Below are 18,738 nucleotides of genomic sequence, written 5' to 3' on the forward strand. Positions count from 1 at the left end.
TGGCATAATACTTATCCGCCACAAATGCATACACCCATCCTTTAGAGGTGTACCTCACCCTCTGTGGGGTGTGACACATTATTTGCTTATTACTGGAACAGGTGGCATATTGTATTTGGTTATGTATGCAGGTGGATTTTACTCCTTGGCAGGTATAATATGAATGTAAACATGAATGTTAGAGATTTTGGCTCCTGTATGGGTTTTTATATACCTTTGACAGGATGAGTTGTCATCTGAGCCCATGCTTCTCTGTACTCTGTGAGAAACGGGAAATTATAAAGCACATTTGCCTATCCGTCCCCCAGTCAGGTGGAGTGTGGATGTCGCTGTTTTTATACCTTCTGTTCCATAGTTGAGGGGAAAGGGGAGTTGCATTTTTAGGGAAGGACAAACCTCTGCCCTCAGAGTGCGAGCTGCCACCACACATAGGTATTGGGTCCAAGCCACTATTTGCCTATTACTTGTGCTTGCATAACGTTAAATTCCAATATTGTATGATCACTCCACCCCCCCCCCCAAGGTTCCTGTGGCTTCAACACCTTCTATCATTTCACCTCTGTTAGTGAGAATTAGGTCCAATATGGCTGATCCCCTAGTTCCTTTCTTTACTTTTTGAGAGACAAAGTTGTCTGCTGGGTTTGTCAGGAATCTGTTGGATCTTCCACTTGGTGCAGAGTTTGTCTCCCAGTTGATGTCAGGGAAATTAAAGTCCCCCATAACTATTGTGATGTGCTTCCTACATACCTTATTCAGGGGTAGGCAACCTAGGCTCGTGGACTTCAACTCCCAGAATTCCTGAGCCAGCTGAATTCTAGGAGTTGAAATCCAAGTCGTAAAAGAGCCAAGGTTGCTTACCCCTAGTTAGCTGAGTAGCAAAAAGTGCGGAGGCGGCTCCCCTCCTCCCCAGCTGGAGAGCGCCGGGCAGCAGAGCCACTTCCCTAGCCAAGCCTCCAATTTATAACGTTGCTTCTAGGACATGGCTTGGTCTCCCTCCATTACCCGCTTTCCCTTCGGAAGCGCGCTGCTCAGAGTCGCTGGCGGCTGCTCGGCCGGCCGGTCGGCGGTGCCCGTCCCCTCCCGCCTTGTGCTGGGGGGCGGCCGCCCTCCGCTCTCTCCCGGGTCCCCCCGGCCCCGCTGCGGCCAGGCGGCTGAGGGGGCGCGACGGGCTCCGCGACGGGACTCCATCTGCGGCCGAGGCGGCCCCACGCGCTCGTACCCCCCCGTCGGGGGGGTGTCTCTCCTTCTCGCCCCCTCCCCCGCCCGGGCCGAACGGGCGCTTCCCCTTTCGCGCCAGAGCGCCTGCGCGAACCAGAGGAGGCGGGCAGGGGCGCGCCGAGTCGTCGCCCGGCGACGAGAGAAGCCCCGCCCTGATCGAGACGCTCGGGCCAATGGGCGGCTGCCACACAGTAGATCCGGCCCGTCTGCGCAAGGGGTGGGTCTTCCGCTTCCTCTTTAGCCCCGCGCTGAGACGATCGCCGGGGAAAGCGAAAGCTGCCGCCGCCGCCGCCGCCGTTATCGTCAGTCATCTCAGCTGGGCCTCATGGCGACGCTGCTCCTCGCGCTGCTTCTCGCCGTGGCGGCCTGGCCCGCCCGCGCTTCCGACGTGCTAGAGCTGAGCGATGATGACTTCGACAGCGGTCTAGCCGACCGCAACGTCGCCCTGGTCGAGTTCTACGCGCCCTGGTGAGTCGGGACGGCCGCGCGGCATTCCCCGGGCGGGCCTCTCCGCTCTCCGGGACGCTCCGGCAGCGGGAAGCGAGGGGTGCCGCCAGGCGGGGTCTTCGCGGCGGGCTTGGCGCTGCGGCTGCTGCTCGGGCACCAGAGGGCGGGGCCTCGTTGCCGTGGCCTCTCCTGAGTGGTTGCCGCGACGCGCGGGAGGCCGTGGATTGGCTGCGGCCAGGGGCACGGACGGGCGGTGGGGGCACGGGCGCTGGCTGACCGGTGGCGTCGCCTTGCAGGTGCGGACATTGCAAGCGCCTCGCGCCCGAGTACGAGTCGGCGGCCACGCGGCTGAAGGGCATCGTCCCGCTGGCGAAGGTGTGTCTGGGGGGCGGGCTGGAGCGGGGGGCGGGCGGAGGCCTTGGCAGGGCGCCGAGACGGCAATGCGCTCCCCTCCCCCGCTAGGTCGACTGCACGGCCAATTCGGAGACCTGCAACAAGTACGGTGTGAGCGGCTACCCCACGCTGAAGATCTTCCGTAATGGAGAGGAGTCTGGGAGTTACGACGGGCCCAGGACAGCCGGTGAGCACCCCCGTCTCGTAGACATTGGGCACACTTGACGCTCCGGAGGGCGGCTGCAGATTTGAATTGCGCCTCCCAGTTATAGCTTTGGTATCTGGATTCTCACCTTGCAGCTAATAGATTATCACAACGGGCCAGTGTTGAAAACTGTCCTATCAGTACATATAATCCAGCGGTTCTCAACCTATGGGTCGCGACCCCATTTGGGGTCGAACGACCATTTTACAGGGGTCGCCAAACAACGCGATCCGCCATTTTTCCCCCCCAGGGGGCGGCGCCACGCATGCGCGCTGCGCATGGGGGCGGCGCCGCGCCATCACACAAACGTTGAGAACCGCTGATATAATCCTTGGTTTACCACCATAACTGAGCCCAAAATTTCTGTCAAGTGAGTTTGCCTCATTTTACAACCTTATCACAATTGTTAAGTGTAGTTTTTTAGTTAATAACTTAGTTAAGTGAAATTGGCTTCCCTTGTCCGAAAATTGCAAAAGGAGATCACGTGACCCTGGGACACTGCAACTGTCATAAATATTAGTAAGCTGCCAAGCTTCTGAAATTGGAGCACATGACAATGGGGATGCTGCAACTGTTGCAAGTGTCTAAACTGGTCATAAGTCAGTTTTTTTGGTGCTGTCATAACTTGTAAGTCAAGGACTACCTGTAGATGGGTAAGAGATTTGCCTATGTTAACATAATGTTGAATTGAAACAACGATTGATGCACAGATCCTGTAGCCTTTGGGGGCTTTTATACCATGTCAGTGAGTCTCTAAAGAAGATTGGCCTTTATTTGTACATTGTTGTTGTTTTTTCTAAGATGGAATTGTGAGCCATCTAAAGAAACAGGCTGGGCCTGCCTCAGTTCCTCTTTCTCCTGAGGCCTTTGAGAAATTCATCACTGAAAAGGATGCTGCTGTGGTGGGTAAGTAGTCTGGGGGCAGGAGACTACAGTACAGATTAGTGCTTATCTTGATTATTGATAGCTTTGATTCTTGTTTCTGTGTAGGATTTACTTCGTGGACCAATTTATTAGGTAATCCTAGGATGGGATGATTTGCTAACTGTTATGTTGCATTAAAAAAACCCAAATAACTTGATATCCAGTTGATTTGAAGTATTTCTTATCTTTTGCCTTCTCATTGATGGTGTTGTTTATATGACTTCATCCTCCATACAACAACTTGTTAAGAGTATTGGCAAGGCACACTCCCCAGTAAAAATACCAAAGCCATGGGTTGGTTGTGTTCCTTGGGTGGGATTTGAAGACTGGGACAATTTTTGCATGTGGCTTGTTGTTCAATAAAATGCTGACTTTTGGTTTTACCAAATATTTCTCATCTATAACACCAACAGCAAAGGTTTAACATTGACGGATGGTAAATCTTTGATAGACTTGAAGTTCTTGTTTTGTCATTTTAAAGAACAATTGTGCATTTTGTCTTCCCCCTCAAAAAACAAGGAAATGTTTGCTTTTCCTCCCATGTTATCAATTTAAAGTGTCTCAGTGGCATAACCAAATTATTTATCTTGGATCTCTTTTACACAGTTATTTATTTCTTATGAACTACAGGATTCTTCAGGGAGCTGTTTGGTGATCCACATTCAGAATACATGAAAGCAGCAAGCAATTTGCGGGATCATTACCGCTTTGGGCATGTCAGTGATGAGGCCCTCGTTAAAAAATATGAACCAGATGGCGAGTAAGTGTTCAGTGGTTGGTTCTGTGTTTTTCTCATTCAGCTTAAAAGTCCAGTTACAAAGGTTATGAAGTTTGTTCTTGTTTTTGTGTGACTTGCCAACCAAGCAACTTCAGAAGCTGTTCACATTTTCAAAATGTAAAGGGCAGAGCTTTACAGTGCTGAGTTAACTTATGTGAATGAGTTTTTACTATCGTCTTTGGTTCTTGAAGGGTCACATATATAACATAGTTCTTTAGAATGCTTAAGCTTTGTTCTGAGTAGCCTTCTGTGAATGGTGTCACGTCTATACAGCAGCACAAATTGCCAAGTCCCCTCGGGGTTGGTTCTTGTTTATCTACCTGCAGGAGCAGACAAGTCAGAACTTGATGTGCTTGCTGCCTGTGTGTTAGCTTCTCCTTGTGGAATCGGCTCAAGCAGCTGAGACTTGCTCAGCGACTGGAGCCCTGTCCTGGAGGAACCTTCAGTCATCTGTAGGAGATGGTTCAGTGAATCCTGCAATGTGAAAGGGATTTCACTTGATCTCTTAGGTCCCTTCCAACTCTTTTGTGAACCAAAGGGATAGATTGTGGGGTGCTGCCTGATAGGGTTTGACAGTCAAAATGCACCAGTCTCCTTTTCACAGGGGCATCGTCCTGTTCCGTCCCCAACACCTTGCAAACAAGTTTGAGGACAGTTCTGTGCGATATACAGAAGAAAAGATCACAACTGGCAAGATCAAGAAGTTTCTCCAAGAGAACATGTGAGCATAGTAGTTTCTCTCCTATCGCAAGTAATGTTTGTCTGAATGGGATTCACATACTAAAAAATGGGAGTTTCTGTATTTCAGCTTTGGTTTATGCCCACACATGACTGAAGACAACAAAGAATTGATCCAAGGGAAAGATCTTTTAGTGGCTTATTATGATGTAGATTATGAAAAGAATCCCAAAGGCTCTAATTATTGGCGCAACAGGTGAGTTTCCATTTCTTTGTCAAGGATTCTGTGGTAGATGAACTGTTTTTGTTACAAATGAAATCTGGTATTGGAGAAAACAGTAAACAAAATGAAAGCCATATCTGCACCAGTTGTTTCCACTGCAGCCAATTTGCCAAAGCCACTGGAAAAAATCTTGTTAAAACATGGGTCTTCCCAAATTAAACTTGTGGGGAATGAGGTAAAGCAGCAGCAATAGACGGGGGGGGGGAGGAAGGGAGGAGACAGGATGCAGAATGGCTAAAGAAGAGCTGGGCAGTTACCATTGAAGACCTGCCCATCAGCAACTGGTCCCAGGATTTTCTTACACTAAAGACAGGATGATGAATAGGTGAACATTCTTCCTCCCCTTGGTTGGCAATATAAAGTTGGTTTCTGAGCCCAGGAGTGACTAAGATGGCTCACAAGCAATGCTAGCAGCAACAGCTGAAGTATGTGCTTTGATAGACTTGTCCTCGTTGTGTCAGAAGAGTTCTTGCTTCAGGAACAAGTTCCCTTAGAAAATAACTCTGTAGTAGAGGTTGTTTCCTTGAAACAACCTTCACTTTTATAATCTTTTCTTGGCAGTGTTGCATTTTAACAATCTTAGCTGGAAAACCGATGTTCTAATTTTGTTTTCCACTTTGGTGAATTCATTAAGCATCCAGCAGATGTGATCTGGTATTGTAGAATTCATTCCTCAGTTAACAAACATTTACACTTTGGCAGGTGTGGAGTTGAAACTGCACTGGGTTCACTTGTGGAGTTGGTTGTATTTTTTTGCCCCCATAGCTTGGGGTGGCCATCTGGTTTCCTTGAGCTGTCAGTAACAAAAGAGTTGCCTTGTTTCTGCAGAGTGATGAAGGTCGCTCGGAGTTTCCTGGATGCTGGGCACAAGCTTAATTTTGCTGTTGCCAGTCGAAAGACTTTTGGCCATGAACTCACGGAGTTTGGGCTGGATGGTTCTACCAGTGATGTCCCTCTTGTTGCTATCAGAACAGCCAAAGGAGAGAAATTCGCCATGCAAGAGGAATTTTCGTAAGTTCACATTTCTGTCCCTTTGTTGGGAATAAACAGCTTCTACTTGGAAGCTCCCCTTTTGAAACAGGAATAGCTCCTGCAGGGCAAAGTTTCCATTGAATTGTTTTGGGAAAAGCTTTGAAGGAGAGGCCTGTGTTATTCCCTTAGTGGCTCTTCACAGTAGTACAAATGGGTCTATGCTGGCTGAAGCAATTCTTACTCCATTTGCAGCCGTGATGGTACAGCCTTGGAGAGATTCCTTCAGGATTATTTTGATGGAAAGCTGAAAAGATACCTGAAATCAGAGCCCATCCCAGACAACAATGATGGTCCAGTGAAGGTGAGAGCGGGGCTACAGTCTTCCATTAACCCCATGGTAACTGGGGAAGAGATTTTACATGGATGGTGTTGTAAATTACGTTTCTGAAATAATAGGAGAAGCAGAGCCATTTCTGTAGTGTCTTGATTCCCTTAGAAAAAAAGTGCACCATAACAAAAAATCAAATCAAATCAAATCAAAATTTTGCTCATCAGTGCTTAATTAGCACTTTAATGGCTCTCCTTTGGTTCCAAATGCTAAGCGGCTGTAAGAAAACAAATAGAAGTATTAGGGGAATGTGAAATTTTACAGTACTTACATGCTAGCATAAAAAGCTGTCTGAAACTGGGGAAGTTCACCTTGATAAGAGCAAACAGGTCACTGGAGCTGGTAATGTTATTACTCCGTTGTACAAATGTGAGCTTGGACAATACTTTCTGCATTGCAGGGAGAGGCAGGTATGCTTGCATCTGGAGAGAGCAGCTGTTCTGCTTTTACCCATGACGTATTTGGGCTCTTTCCATATGATTCTGGCATGTTTGTTTAAACCTTCTTGTTTCTCTCTAGGTAGTTGTGGCTGAAAATTTTGATGAAATCGTAAATGCGGAGAGTAAGGATGTGCTTATAGAATTCTACGCCCCGTGGTGTGGCCACTGCAAGAATCTTGAACCCAAATACAAGGAACTGGGGGAGAAGGTAGGGGCAAAGGAAGCAAAGGTTGCATCCACTTGAAGGTCTCTTGGAAGAAGTTACTTTATTTATCTGACTGGTGGGAGTTTCTTTCCGGGTTCAGCAGTCCCAAGAATGGGGAATATTGGTGGCCTGTTTGATTTTGACTTCACATAATTCTGATCTCAGTCACCATTTTCTCAGAGGGCTGAAGAGTTTTGTCCTTCCTAATTACTGGCTTGTTACCTTTTTTTCAGCTTAACAAAGACCCCCACATTGTTATAGCTAAGATGGATGCCACAGCCAATGATGTGCCTTCACCGTATGAAGTCAAAGGGTAAGGAAGCCCCAGGAATGGCTGTTTGCTTTTCCTGGTAAGCTGCACCTGCTATTAGCAGAAGAGCTTTCTTAGACATGCCTTTTGACCTGTTCGCCAGTTGTGCAGAATAATAGGTTGATTGAGGTTTGAGGACCGGTTAAATTTATGTTTGCTGTTGCTACAAAAAAAGATTGAATATGTCTAACTGGATCTTTCTTTGTGCTGCAGCTTTCCCACAATTTACTTTTCTCCTGCCAGCAGCAAGCAGAGTCCAAAGAAATACGAGGTGAGCAGATCTTTTGCTGGCTTCTTTCTACTAGAAGGACTTTTTAGGTAAAGAGATGGGATAACAATTATAGCAGCAGAAATAACACCAGTTTGGTCTGGTTGGAGGGGAAACCACCCTGAAATACCAGAGCAATAGACTGGATTACAATCTTTTAAAAGCACTCCAGAAAAAGTTGATGGCAACTCCGCCTTGGCACTGAGGAGGGGAGAGGAGCATGACTGAGGTGATGTGAAGTTGAGCTGTGCTCTGCTTCCTAGACCAGTGGTTCTCAACTTTTTTAATGCCGCAAACCCCCCCAACCGGTCGTAAGTCGAGGACTACTCAACCGGTCGTAAGTCGAGGACTACTCAACTGGTGCAGCACAGTTTGCAGAATGGGACTTTTGGTGGGCTCAGCAGGGCAGAGACAGCCTGGACAATTCCTATTGGCTTTTGAAAGCCAATAGAATCAGACTCTATTCAAGAGAGTCTATTCTATTGGCTTTCAAAAGCCAATAGAATAAAAGGGAGTAGCACAGCTAAGGAAAAGGGAAAAATGGCAGACTGTGTTGTTTGGCGACCCCCGTGAAATGGTCGTTCGACCCCAAATGGGGTCCCGACCCACAGGTTGAGAACCACTGTCCTAGACAGAGGGTAAAAGATGGGGATTGTTGTGAATTGTGGGTGGTACAAACAGTGGGCGTGGCCTGCATCTCACTAGTGTCTCTTGGCCTCACTTCTCCTTGCCAGGGGGGGCGTGAGGTGAGCGACTTTGTCAGCTATCTGAAGAGGGAGGCCACATATCCGCCAATTCTACAAGAAGACGAAAAGCCTAAGAAGAAGAAGAAGGTGCCGAAAGAGGATCTGTGAGAGCCTTGGCTGCCGCCTTGTTCAGAAGAGAGCCCGGCGGCTGCTCTGGGAAGGAGGCCAGGGCTCCATGGTGCAGCTTCGTAGCTGGAAAGCAAAACCCTTCAGGCAGAGGAGAGCCAGTGGTTGCTGTCCTACTTCTTTACCTGCCCCTTGTCTCTTAGCTGCATTTGCCATGGATACCCTGGACTGGAGAGGGAGGGGGGTGTTTTCTAATTTTTTTTGTACATCTGGAGGAATGAACGAATAAATGAACCCTTGCCCCCCATCCCTACTCCTAATTGCTGTGTAATGGTGGGACCGGGGAGCCTCACGCTGGTGAGGCAGTGTTGCTGGCTTGGTCTTTAAGAAGGGGGCTACTGAGAGCAGCCTCCGTCGGAGCCTTTTTTTGGAAATAAACAGTCCTGGGCTGAGTGAACTACGCCAGAGTAGCAGCGGTGGTTGCTTCTGCTTCCACTTTTTGCTGAGGAACGGGCAGGTAGTCTGTAACTACTGCATGAAGTCAAAAGAATGGATACCGTTGTGTGGAGTTCTGTCTGGAAACTTGAATCTTTCTCAAAGAAAGCAAAAGCACCACAATATTTTGCTCATTAGTGGCAGGGAAAGGAAGAAAACTGAACAAGCTCAGAGGGCACCGAAGACCCCCACATTTCAATCCTGAGCGACAAATATTTTCCTCCATTGGTAGCTTAGCCACTGTTCATTAGCCCCAGCTCCCTCCTGGATAGTTAAGTCAGCCAAGAAGGTGGTTTGTAGTTGGGTTGATGCTGCGATGATGGACTCTTGAGACGTCATCTGAGAAGGGGCCGCTTAGGTGCCTCCTGAGGGACGCCACAGCCTGACTTCCTTTCGCTTCCCCCGGGTGCTCAACACCTGCGATGACGTCACCTGCTGCTTTGAGGGTCTTCCCAAATGGCCGAGCTTTCAAATGGGGCTTCAAGGCCCTGTCGCGGCGCTTGGGGGTCCGGCCGACCGAAAAGCTCCTTCAGCACTGAGGGCTCCGCTCGGCCAGGATGGGCGGCAGGTTGCAGCCGCAGCCAGAAAGGCCTTGCCGCAGCTTCGTCTCCCGACCTCCGCCTCAACCGCGAAGGGGCTTCTCCCTCTGGCTCCTTCCAGGCACCCCGGACACACACACAGGCCGGGAAGGCCCGGCCCAAGACCTCCCGGGTTCCTCTCAGAAGCTCGCTGACTTTCCCAACCGCGGCCGCTCCTTCGGGCGCCCCTTCCCGCCTAGCTGCTCCTCCGGACTCCCGCCTCGCACCTTCCCCACCGGCCGCCCTCGGCTGCCCACCTGGCCGCGGCACACGCCTCCCTGCCACGGGACGGACCTCCGCCTCTCCCGCCGCGGGTCCTCAGCAGCCAAGCTGGGCTCTTCCCACTCCCCCTCACCCCGCGCCAACCGGAAGCGGCGGCTGCCTCCGCCGGAAGTACGTCCCTCCTTCCCTTCCCGAGTTCTGCGGTTGGCCCGCGCGCGCCGCCCCGGAAGTGCGTCATTGCGGGAGCGGCGAGGCGATGGCGGCCGAGGGAGACGTGGAGTTGGAGCTGGAGGCCGAGCCCAACGGCTCCGCGGTCGGCGGGGATGGCGCCGGCGGCCGCCCGGCCGAAAAGCCGCGGAAGCACGACAGCGGCGCGGCTGACCTGGAGCGCGTGACCGACTACGCTGAGGAGAAGGAGATCCAGAGCTCCAACCTGGAGACGGTGCGGCTGCCTCCCCTTCCCGGTCCCCCTTCGCTCCGCGGGCGGGCGGAGGCACTCCGGAAAGGGGAGGAAGGAGGAGGAAGGGGTCCCGGCCCCGTCGGCTTTCCCCGCGGCCGTCGAGGGCGGGAAGAGTCGGAGAGGGAAGCGCCCCGCCTGCCCAGCCATTGCTGCCTGCCGTCGCCCATGACCCATTCTGGTCTCTTTGACAACTCTTCGCACTAGTTGTTTTTCTTGGGTTGCGCCCCTGTGGAAGATTAGCTCCCCCCCAAATTAATTAGATTAGGCTAATTCGTACTTCTTGACACACAATCTATCCCCTAATTAAGCCCATGCTTAATTTTCTAAATCACCCCCACATTCAAATTTATTTAATTTCTATAGTGCCCAACTCTGGGTGGCTTACAATTCTAAAATTTTAAAACAATTTAAAAAACAAAACAATAAACATATTAACAAAATAAATAAGCACAAACATCCATGCCCCGTCTTTTTCTTTCATACATGAACTTTGTGATGTTCTTTTAAATTTATCATTGTTTAAAAACATATTATTTTAGACAAACCTAAGTAATTTTTTCTAAATACGTAACTTACAAGTCACAATATGCCACAGTTACTGTTTTAGCCAGCTGAAATCTTTAGAACGTATATTTTAGACTTCCTTATAAAATGTTAGTGTTATGTTGTTGCTCCAGAAATCTTTTTCAGGAGTTAGGGATTTTACTACCTTCATAAATCTGACCTTTCTAATTTATCTGAGAAATCAGATTTTCTGGGGTCTGTCCTGTAAAGCTTTGCCTAAGGATTGTACCTTTTACACAAGAATCCTAGAAAATAAAATTACTTTATTCCTTAACTCAGGTTTATTGGAACTCCTGCTATGCATGGATATTTCCACACTACCCTTCTGCAGTTTCAAGTGGTTTCACAATGAAGAACTATGAAAAGAAAGTTCAAAGCAGTTTTAAAACTTTTTGATGACTTTAAACTTTCTACAATGCCTGCTGTATAATCTGTTTTTATATATGCAAACTTTTAAGGTTTCTAAGCTTTCATTTTGATTTTGATTTTCCTAGGCCATGTCAGTGATAGGGGACCGAAGGTCTAGAGAGCAGAAAGCAAAGCAGGAACGGTGAGTGCTTAACAGTTGTTCCCAAAGAGCGGCCTGGGGCTTATAGGTATAAAAGTACAGAATTCAACTGATTTTTCTCGGTGGAAATTATGTAGTAAACGCATGATCAAAACAGAATGGAATATTATTTCCCAGGTAAGGCCAAAATGTACCATTCTACATCAATCTACCTGACTTGGCAATAGTTAGAAAACTCAGGAAGGTTGACACGCCCTGAAGTTCTTTGGGATGGGATATTTTCTATATTCTTTCTCTATTAAACTATAATACAATTTCCCTTTTAGAAAGGTTTGCTTGTTTAAAATTCATTTGAAATGAACTTGACATTAAATACTGATCTGCTCTTGTACTTTGATCTTACTTGCCATAGCCGAAATAAATTAAATCTGTTTTGATGTCTGATACCAGCTTACTGGTTTTTGCTACCAAGACCGATCTTGGGCTTTTTAGGGTTCTATTGTATAGGCAGTATTATTTCTGTTATGTTCCATCTGGCATACTTGTACCAGAAAGGGGACAGAAGGACTGTATTATTGTCTGGATGAATATAATCCCAAAACATTTCTCCTTGTTGTAGAGAAAAAGAGCTGGCAAAAGTCACCATCAAGAAAGAGGATCTGGAATTGATTGTAAGTCTAGCATAGAGCTAAGAAGTTGGCTTGACTTTAACAGAGAGGAATTTGACATCTCAGAAAGTTCTTTCCTGGATACCTGCAACTTGTACTGGCTAAAAATTACCCTTTTCTTTTTAGATGAATGAGATGGAAATATCTAGGGCAGCAGCAGAACGCAGCTTACGGGAACACATGGGCAATGTGGTGGATGCACTAATCACTCTTACCAATTGAGAACTCTGTGCTGGATGTACTTCTGTGGAGAAAAGGAAAAATATGCCTCTGGAGGGCCTTTTTTATGCAGATTATGCACTGTATGGCACATTTTGAAGTTATTAAATAAAGTTGTGATTTTCCAACTTACTGTGTCTATATTGCTCCAGATCAATCAGTTATATTCCCCCAATTAACTGAAAAGTGTTATGCTTTTAAATGGACCCTTCCTTTCGAATTTTACTGAAGTCCACATTTTCTATATATGAAATCTTTAATTAAAGAAATGCATTAAAGAAAATCAGAAAAAGGCTATCAGATCCTTGTGACTACTTTTTTCAAGGTAAAGAGGAACATCTGGAGATAGGAAAAATAAACTTTATTCCCAACTTCGATTATCATTACCTGTACCCTTTCTAGTGGTGATTTACAGAATTCAGTAGGGCCAGACCACCTTGAAGAGATGAGCTTTTCTGGTTCCCAAACTGCAGCTATAAAATCAACCCTGGTACTGTGAGATCCAACAGATTCCAAAATAAAAATGGAACAATCCAATATTATCTGGAAAATGAATTTTGTACAAATTACACTGTATTAGCTCTAATGCTATTTTACTTGCAAACAATCCTTTAATGCTGCCACTGTTCTATCAATAAGAGCAGTGGCTTCACACAAGTACTAAAACAATGCATGATGTTAGTATAGTTTGTTTAGTAAACTATAGAAATAAATAATGACTTAGCATCTTTCATAAAAGCTGCTTTCCAGCCTTTTTCTATGGCACACCTATCTTTTAACAGCTATGCAGCAATGCAGATTTTTAGTTGAAAGTGGTTTTGTATGACAGAATCAGATCAGCAAATAACCAAGATCAGGGTACTTTTCTCTCTCAAATTCAGATGAATGGGTCATTTAATAGTTTGTTTCCCCCCCCCCCACGCTATTTAAACAGTCTTCCTGTAAAGAGCAGTTGTCTTTATAGTCAGTCAAAATTAAATACAGGACTGCAAAAGATCTAAAGGAGAGTCTGTTAAACTGAATCAGCACCAGCTTAATCGATTCAGGCCAATGAAAATATTTTGTGGTCCCAAGTTAAAAAGTAGTTGTACAAAAAGCCAGAGCTAAAAGAGGGATCCAGACAATACTTCCCCACTCAAGTTACTTTCCGCTTCTTAGCAGAAGGTCTCTCAAAGACATCCCGCACGCCAGCTGCCTTCTGCTTGAAGAACTTTGTATTCTGGGCACTCTCCTGCCCCCAAGCAGAGTCGAAGGAAGTTGTATCCTGGTCCACTAGGTGGGTGTATTTAGTCCGTCCGGAACGCCCAAAGTTCTTCACCTAGATGGCAAAGAGAGAAGAAAGTGTGGGAAGGATTGAGTGAGGTCTCCGGAACTGCTCACGTGGCCCTGGTGCTGCCCAGAGAATGCTGGTGGGAGCCACAAAGCTCAACCTGCCTCCAATCCATAACCCGGCTCCTCTCCCATTTACCTGCATGACTTTAGGTAAGATTGTCTTGTTGAAGTGATCCTCTAGAGTTGGTGCGCTGAAGTCCCTCTTGTACACATCCTCGTCTTCATCCTAAAGAAACAAGAGCACAGCTGAGCACAGGGAAGTCTGAGAATTGTTGGGGATAGAGAAAAAGGCCGCAACACTCCAGTTTGCAGGGGAGATAAAATTGATGAGGACAAAGCTGTTATATAGAGGATAACAAAGGGCAGGTCTGGCTACTGAACAGATATTTGACCTTCAGTTTTGCGGCAAAATGCTTACCATGAAGAAAGCACCGCGGTGATAATATTTCTGCAAGAACTTGTATTTGCCCTTCATGGCCTTGTTGGTGATGACCTTGCCGTTGGCTCGGAGCTCAGCCCTGCGTTCTTCCTCAGTCAAATTCCGTACCCGTTCAATCTCTGCTTTCTCCTTTTCTATCCTATATAGAATAAAAAGGGAGTATGCTTCAGCTTGATAAATGACTTTTAGCAGCTTGCAGACTCCCATAGCCACAGAAGGTTGCCAAGCGGCCATGGGGCTTGTCCAGTATTACAACAGCCTAGCTTTGTGTTCCTGACAGCACAGAAAGGTTTTCTTGTGAAGATTTTTCTTTTAACACCTCAAGAGCCAGATCATATCATGATGGGATTTATAATACTCCCCTTGCTAGTTTCTGTAGATAGGGAGGGCTTTATTATTCAGCATCCTTGACCATAACCAAGAGAGAACTTGTACTCTTCTATTAAGGTGAAAATTGGGGTGATATGATGCTGCTGGAGACAGGAATGGTCCAAATTAACTTCTTGCTCTAACTGGACAAAACTGAAGAGAATTAGATGTGATAGTGTGCAAAACTGCCCCCAGTGTTCACTCTCTACTTCCTTAGAAGATCTGCATGAAGGAACACCAGAGACGAATGCCTACATAGCCAAATTGGATACCCAATTATGAGGCCACTGCTGTATCACTGTAGAGGTTTTGTATGTAATTATGTGGATTGGGTTTATTTCTCTCCTGTCATATTTTCATCATATGCTAAATCAGTGGTTCTCAACTTTTCTAATGCCGTGATCCCATAATACAGTTCCCCATGTTGTGGTGACCCCCAAGTGGGTTTGGCCACCAATAAAAGGGAGTAGCACAGCTAGGGAAAAGGGGAAAAAATGGCTGACAGCGTGGTTTGGCGACCCCCGTGAAATGGTCATTCGACCCCAAATGGGGTCCCGACCCACAGGTTGAGAACCACTGTGCTAAATAAATAAACATTAGGAACACACACAAAAAAAATCTGCCCTCAAATATCTAAAGGATTATAATGTGGAGGGGTTGATATGCCCAGTATTACTGTTCTAGTAAAATAATAAAGAATTGGTTTAATTACAAGGAATTGGTTAGAAAACTTCATACTGATCAAAATTGTCTGGCAACGGAACAAGCTACTTTGAGAGGTGCTAGAGCTGCTTACAAAGGCTGAATGGCCCTCCATCAGAAAGCTGTAGTTCTGGAATTCCACACTGGGAAGGAGGTTGGATAAAAAAAAATCAGGCGCAGTAAATAACCTGGCATCAACAATCATCCTCTTTTACCCCCTCTTGTGAGGATGGAAGGTTTTAACTGTTTACCCAATGAAAGCTCCATCTGTTTATACTTACGCCTCACGTTCCTCACGATCTCGCTTGATTCGTTTCAATTCTCGCACTTTCCAAGCTTCATACTCTTCCTCGTCATTCTCATCGTCTGTATCCAAAGCTTCAAGGGCTGCCAAAGAACGCCTGTTCTCCTCCAATTCCTTCTTGGCTTCTTCTTCTACAATCTGCAGTAATTTAGGGGAGAGTAAACCTGCTGAAGGACCACATTCCTTGTGTCTCAACCACCTGCTCCTTCCTTTCCCAATACCTTCAGGGTGTACTTGCGCCTCTCTTCAGCCATACGTTTGGCCTCTTGCTCCAGCTCCTTCTGTTTCAGGGCTTCTGCTTCTCGCTCCTGGACTGTGATTCGGTCCTTTCTGCAACAGGTATTTGTGCCAAATTGAATAATAACCAAATTAAATCTTTTCTAGAAGAAAATCTCATTAAAATTCACACCCATCGGTGCAAGAAAAACACCGTGGAAGCTACCAAAATGGAGTTGTAATTATATGCCACCAACATTTTAAAGGAAATGCTGTGGAATACCTCTCAGGCTCAAGAAATTAGTGCCCACTGCCACCTCCTCCCCCTTTTTTTAACTAATGGAACTTGCTTGCGAATGAAGACAGGTTTAAGACGTGGTTCAGTTTCATCTTCACTATCTGTATACTCCTCATATTCAGACTCAGTTTCAGACTCCTCCCCAGAACGGCCCTCATCTTCCAGTTCCATCACTTCCAACTCCTCATTCTTGCGTTCCTGAGCACGCTGGCGCATCATATTACGGCGACGTTCAATTTCCTGTTAAGAAGAGTTAAAGGAGAATGATTATCGTGTGTTCATGCACTCTACCCCATTCCAACCAGTCTGTCAGGTATCAATTTATGGCTAGGTTAAAATTCCTGCAGAAAGCAGAGCTTTCCCAAAGGACCTCCAAAATGTTGCTCAGAGATGCAGTCCAGCCCCAAACGCCACACCTGGCCCTTCCGTCTGCACATACCTCATCGTCTACTTCCTCCTCTTCCTCCTCACTGGTGTCCTCGCGCTCCACGTGCCAGGCTTCGCCCTCCACTTCAGAATCACTCTCCCCCACCACTTCTGGCTCCACAATCTTGCGGTGCCTCGCCAGCCTGGAAGACAAGAGGCCGTTTTCCTCCCTCTGCCTCTGCTGAGATGCAAAGAAGCCTCCATCCAGACTTGGCCCAGATCAAGGGTAGGTAACTTTGGCTCTTTTATGACTCGTGGACTTCAACTCCCAAAATTCCTGAGCCAGCCATGCCCGGGTGCAGGTAGCCTGGCTGCCACTCACCTCTCTTCTACATCCTCGCTGATGCGGTTCTGCAGGCGGCGCAGCCGGGGGTCGCTGGCCAGCTCCTCCTCCTGCTCCTCGGGCTCCAGCTCCTGTTCCTTGGCCTTCTTGATGAACTGAAACTCCTCGTCTTCCTCATCGGAGGACTCCATGGGCGCATAGTCGGGGCGCTTCCCCGACACGTATCGCTTCACCTTCACCTTTTCCATGGAAATCTCCCCTGGAAGAGGCGGGCGGGGTTCAGGCCTTGCAGCTGAGCCCGGCGCCCCCTCTTCTTTCCCCTCCGCTCCTCCCAGCCGAGGACCCCCCTTTCCGCCCCCTCCTTACCCTTCTCGTTGCGGACGGGCACGGCCCCCGCCGTGGACTGGATCGGGGGCTGCTTCATCAGGGCGTTGCTAGAGCCTGACATGGTGACGGCTGGGGCCGGGGAGCCGCTGCAGGAAGGACGGCCGCTCGCCTGTCCGCCGCGCGTAAACACTGGACTGACGGACGATGCGCTTCCGCTTCCGGCTGCTCTGGCTCGCTTCCGCTTCCGGCGAGCCAGGTCCCGTGGAGGCGGAGCCTAGGCCAGGAGAGGCAACCTCGGCTCTTTTATGACTCGTGGACTTCAATTCCCAGAATTCCTGAGCCAGCCGTGCGGAGTTCATATGTCTCCTTATTGAATGTTTATTGAATTGTTTCCTTATTGAATGTCTATTTTTCTGAAGAAGGGCCGAGGAATTTGCTCAGTGCGGACAGAATTCATTTAGATTACAATATTTTATTAATAGAGCAAAATTAAGATCCCTCCAGTCACATGATACACAATGCTATTCCAATCTTGTAAGGGGGCTGTGTGAACTGAAAGGAATGTTGAAAACTGTTAAATTATTCTATTTCTCCATTGAGTGATTCAAGATGTTTTTTTTTAAAGAACTTGAAAAGACTCCTGTCTGTTGTTTGGCTGCTTGTGGTGCCGAGACTGAGGGAGGGAACTTTCTACAATTTTATGCAACACCATTAGCCAAATTTTCCGCAATTGGGTAGTCTCTGTATTCACCATGGACTTTACCTATTCTTGTGGCCATGGAGAGAAATGGAAGAACATTCACCAGAAATGGTGAAACAGCATGAGGCTTCTTTGAGCTTGACAGATTTCACTTTTCCTTTATTTTACCAATGTGGCCAGATTAGCCTTCCTTGATATAGCCAGAATGCAAAAGTATTTCACCCCACAATAGGAGAGATTATGGCTCAGGATGTTGTGGGAACACAGCCATTATTTTAGTATGTGTGAAGCAAGCCATCACAAGAAGCCAGGCTGGGGGTCTTGGGCACAGCCTACCAGGTGCCAAACTCTGGCCTGCTGTAATACTAATCTGGTTGTGTAGGTAAGTCTCTCATCTGGTATTGGTAAGGGGAAGAGAATAACCACCAGACTCCTGGCTTAGGGCAGAGATCAGTGCTATCCTTTTAGCAACCAGCTTTGCTTTGTCATTGGGCGTTTCCAGTGCAGGGAACAGATGACGGTGCTTAGCAGGCAAGAGACAGGTCATTTCCTGTGTGGTAGAGCTCATTCACAGCAAGGTCTGGGACCCAGTGGGTTTAAAAACAATCTGTCTTTCCCATGTGAATGTGTGTTTGTGGTATGAAGCCTCCCAGGCGCTGTGATTTCCAATATCAAGTGACTCAGTTCTGCTTCTAGAAGGACAAGACAAAGGATGGCTTTCTGCTGGGCTGGGGGTTTGTTTAGAGACCATCTGGTTATTTGTGAACCATATCAAAAAGCTCACAGAGAAAGATTTTTTGAAGTTCCTTGTGTGGCGCCTGATTCCCAAACTCCAAATATGGTCCGGTTTATTTGGGCACTTTGTATGACAGAGGAATTCTGGCTTCCTAACATGAAAGTTGAAGATTAGTTTGTTGTGTAAACCTAACCTTTGCTTGACTGGCTTCAGAGTAACTCTAGTCCTGTTTTATTTGTATTCTTCTACAAAGGAAGAATTGCATTACTGGCAGAAAGGTTATTTTTTTTTAAAAAAAGAAGAATATGACTCTATCAAGAATATAAATTGTTAATGATGGTCCCTGATCCCGGAAAGTATATGAATAAGCTTTCTATCAGGACCTCCTAGCTATTAGATAAAAATGTACAATTTCTTTTCTAAGATTGTAGCCTGCTATATACATAATGCTATTCCTGAATTTAGTTTTTTTCATTATGGTTTGTATATCGGAATCTAAATTGTCAATCAGCCACATTCCTTATTTTTGGATGATGCAGGAATATTTTAAACATGGGTTGTCTTTCTGCTT

At 47.0% G+C, this 18,738-nt stretch overlaps 3 protein-coding genes across 3 annotated transcripts; 2 read left to right on the plus strand and 1 right to left on the minus strand.

Annotated features, from left to right (window-relative positions):
- The first annotated feature begins 1,435 nt into the window (after positions 1-1,435).
- PDIA3 (protein disulfide isomerase family A member 3) lies at positions 1,436-8,628 on the plus strand. Its single transcript, XM_039362064.1, has 13 exons — positions 1,436-1,686; positions 1,962-2,040; positions 2,128-2,245; positions 3,065-3,169; positions 3,818-3,947; positions 4,570-4,686; positions 4,774-4,899; positions 5,755-5,937; positions 6,151-6,259; positions 6,806-6,934; positions 7,165-7,244; positions 7,455-7,512; positions 8,244-8,628. The coding sequence occupies exons 1-13, from the start codon at positions 1,544-1,546 to the stop codon at positions 8,361-8,363; spliced, it is 1,497 nt and encodes a 498-aa protein (XP_039217998.1). The 5' UTR covers positions 1,436-1,543; the 3' UTR covers positions 8,364-8,628.
- Positions 8,629-9,838: 1,210 nt separating this feature from the next.
- Positions 9,839-12,167, plus strand: HYPK (huntingtin interacting protein K). The gene is made up of 4 exons (XM_039362102.1): positions 9,839-10,058; positions 11,135-11,190; positions 11,768-11,819; positions 11,943-12,167. The coding sequence occupies exons 1-4, from the start codon at positions 9,873-9,875 to the stop codon at positions 12,036-12,038; spliced, it is 390 nt and encodes a 129-aa protein (XP_039218036.1). The 5' UTR covers positions 9,839-9,872; the 3' UTR covers positions 12,039-12,167.
- A 212-nt stretch (positions 12,168-12,379) lies between these two features.
- Positions 12,380-16,959, minus strand: MFAP1 (microfibril associated protein 1). Its single transcript, XM_039362074.1, has 9 exons — positions 16,771-16,959; positions 16,444-16,663; positions 16,135-16,264; positions 15,748-15,935; positions 15,403-15,511; positions 15,159-15,319; positions 13,786-13,945; positions 13,504-13,593; positions 12,380-13,353 (listed from the first exon to the last, which is right to left on the minus strand). Exons 1-9 carry the CDS (start codon positions 16,850-16,852, stop codon positions 13,171-13,173), a joined length of 1,323 nt encoding a protein of 440 aa, XP_039218008.1. The 5' UTR covers positions 16,853-16,959; the 3' UTR covers positions 12,380-13,170.
- Between the last annotated feature and the right edge of the window lie 1,779 nt (positions 16,960-18,738).

The sequence above is a fragment of the Crotalus tigris genome, unplaced genomic scaffold, assembly GCF_016545835.1.
Source record: "Crotalus tigris isolate CLP2741 ecotype Arizona unplaced genomic scaffold, ASM1654583v1 scf7180000019364.2947544272:3078424, whole genome shotgun sequence".
Classification (NCBI taxonomy): Eukaryota; Metazoa; Chordata; class Lepidosauria; order Squamata; family Viperidae; genus Crotalus; species Crotalus tigris.

Bases quoted from the DNA above. Each gene is read 5' to 3' on its own strand.
- HYPK (XM_039362102.1), top strand. From the start codon at position 9,873: ATGGCGGCCGAGGGAGACGTGGAGTTGGAGCTGGAGGCCGAGCCCAAC. The intron at 10,059-11,134 runs GTGCGGCTGCCT...TGATTTTCCTAG, and splicing joins AGAGCTCCAACCTGGAGACG to GCCATGTCAGTGATAGGGGA. The intron at 11,820-11,942 runs GTAAGTCTAGCA...TTTTCTTTTTAG, and splicing joins AAGAGGATCTGGAATTGATT to ATGAATGAGATGGAAATATC.
- MFAP1 (XM_039362074.1), bottom strand. From the start codon at position 16,852: ATGTCAGGCTCTAGCAACGCCCTGATGAAGCAGCCCCCGATCCAGTCC. The intron at 15,512-15,747 runs GCAAGTTCCATT...TACCTGTTGCAG, and splicing joins AAACCTGTCTTCATTCGCAA to AAAGGACCGAATCACAGTCC. The intron at 15,320-15,402 runs GTATTGGGAAAG...AAATTACTGCAG, and splicing joins GGCGCAAGTACACCCTGAAG to ATTGTAGAAGAAGAAGCCAA.
- PDIA3 (XM_039362064.1), top strand. From the start codon at position 1,544: ATGGCGACGCTGCTCCTCGCGCTGCTTCTCGCCGTGGCGGCCTGGCCC. The intron at 5,938-6,150 runs GTAAGTTCACAT...CTCCATTTGCAG, and splicing joins GCCATGCAAGAGGAATTTTC to CCGTGATGGTACAGCCTTGG. The intron at 7,513-8,243 runs GTGAGCAGATCT...TCTCCTTGCCAG, and splicing joins AGAGTCCAAAGAAATACGAG to GGGGGGCGTGAGGTGAGCGA.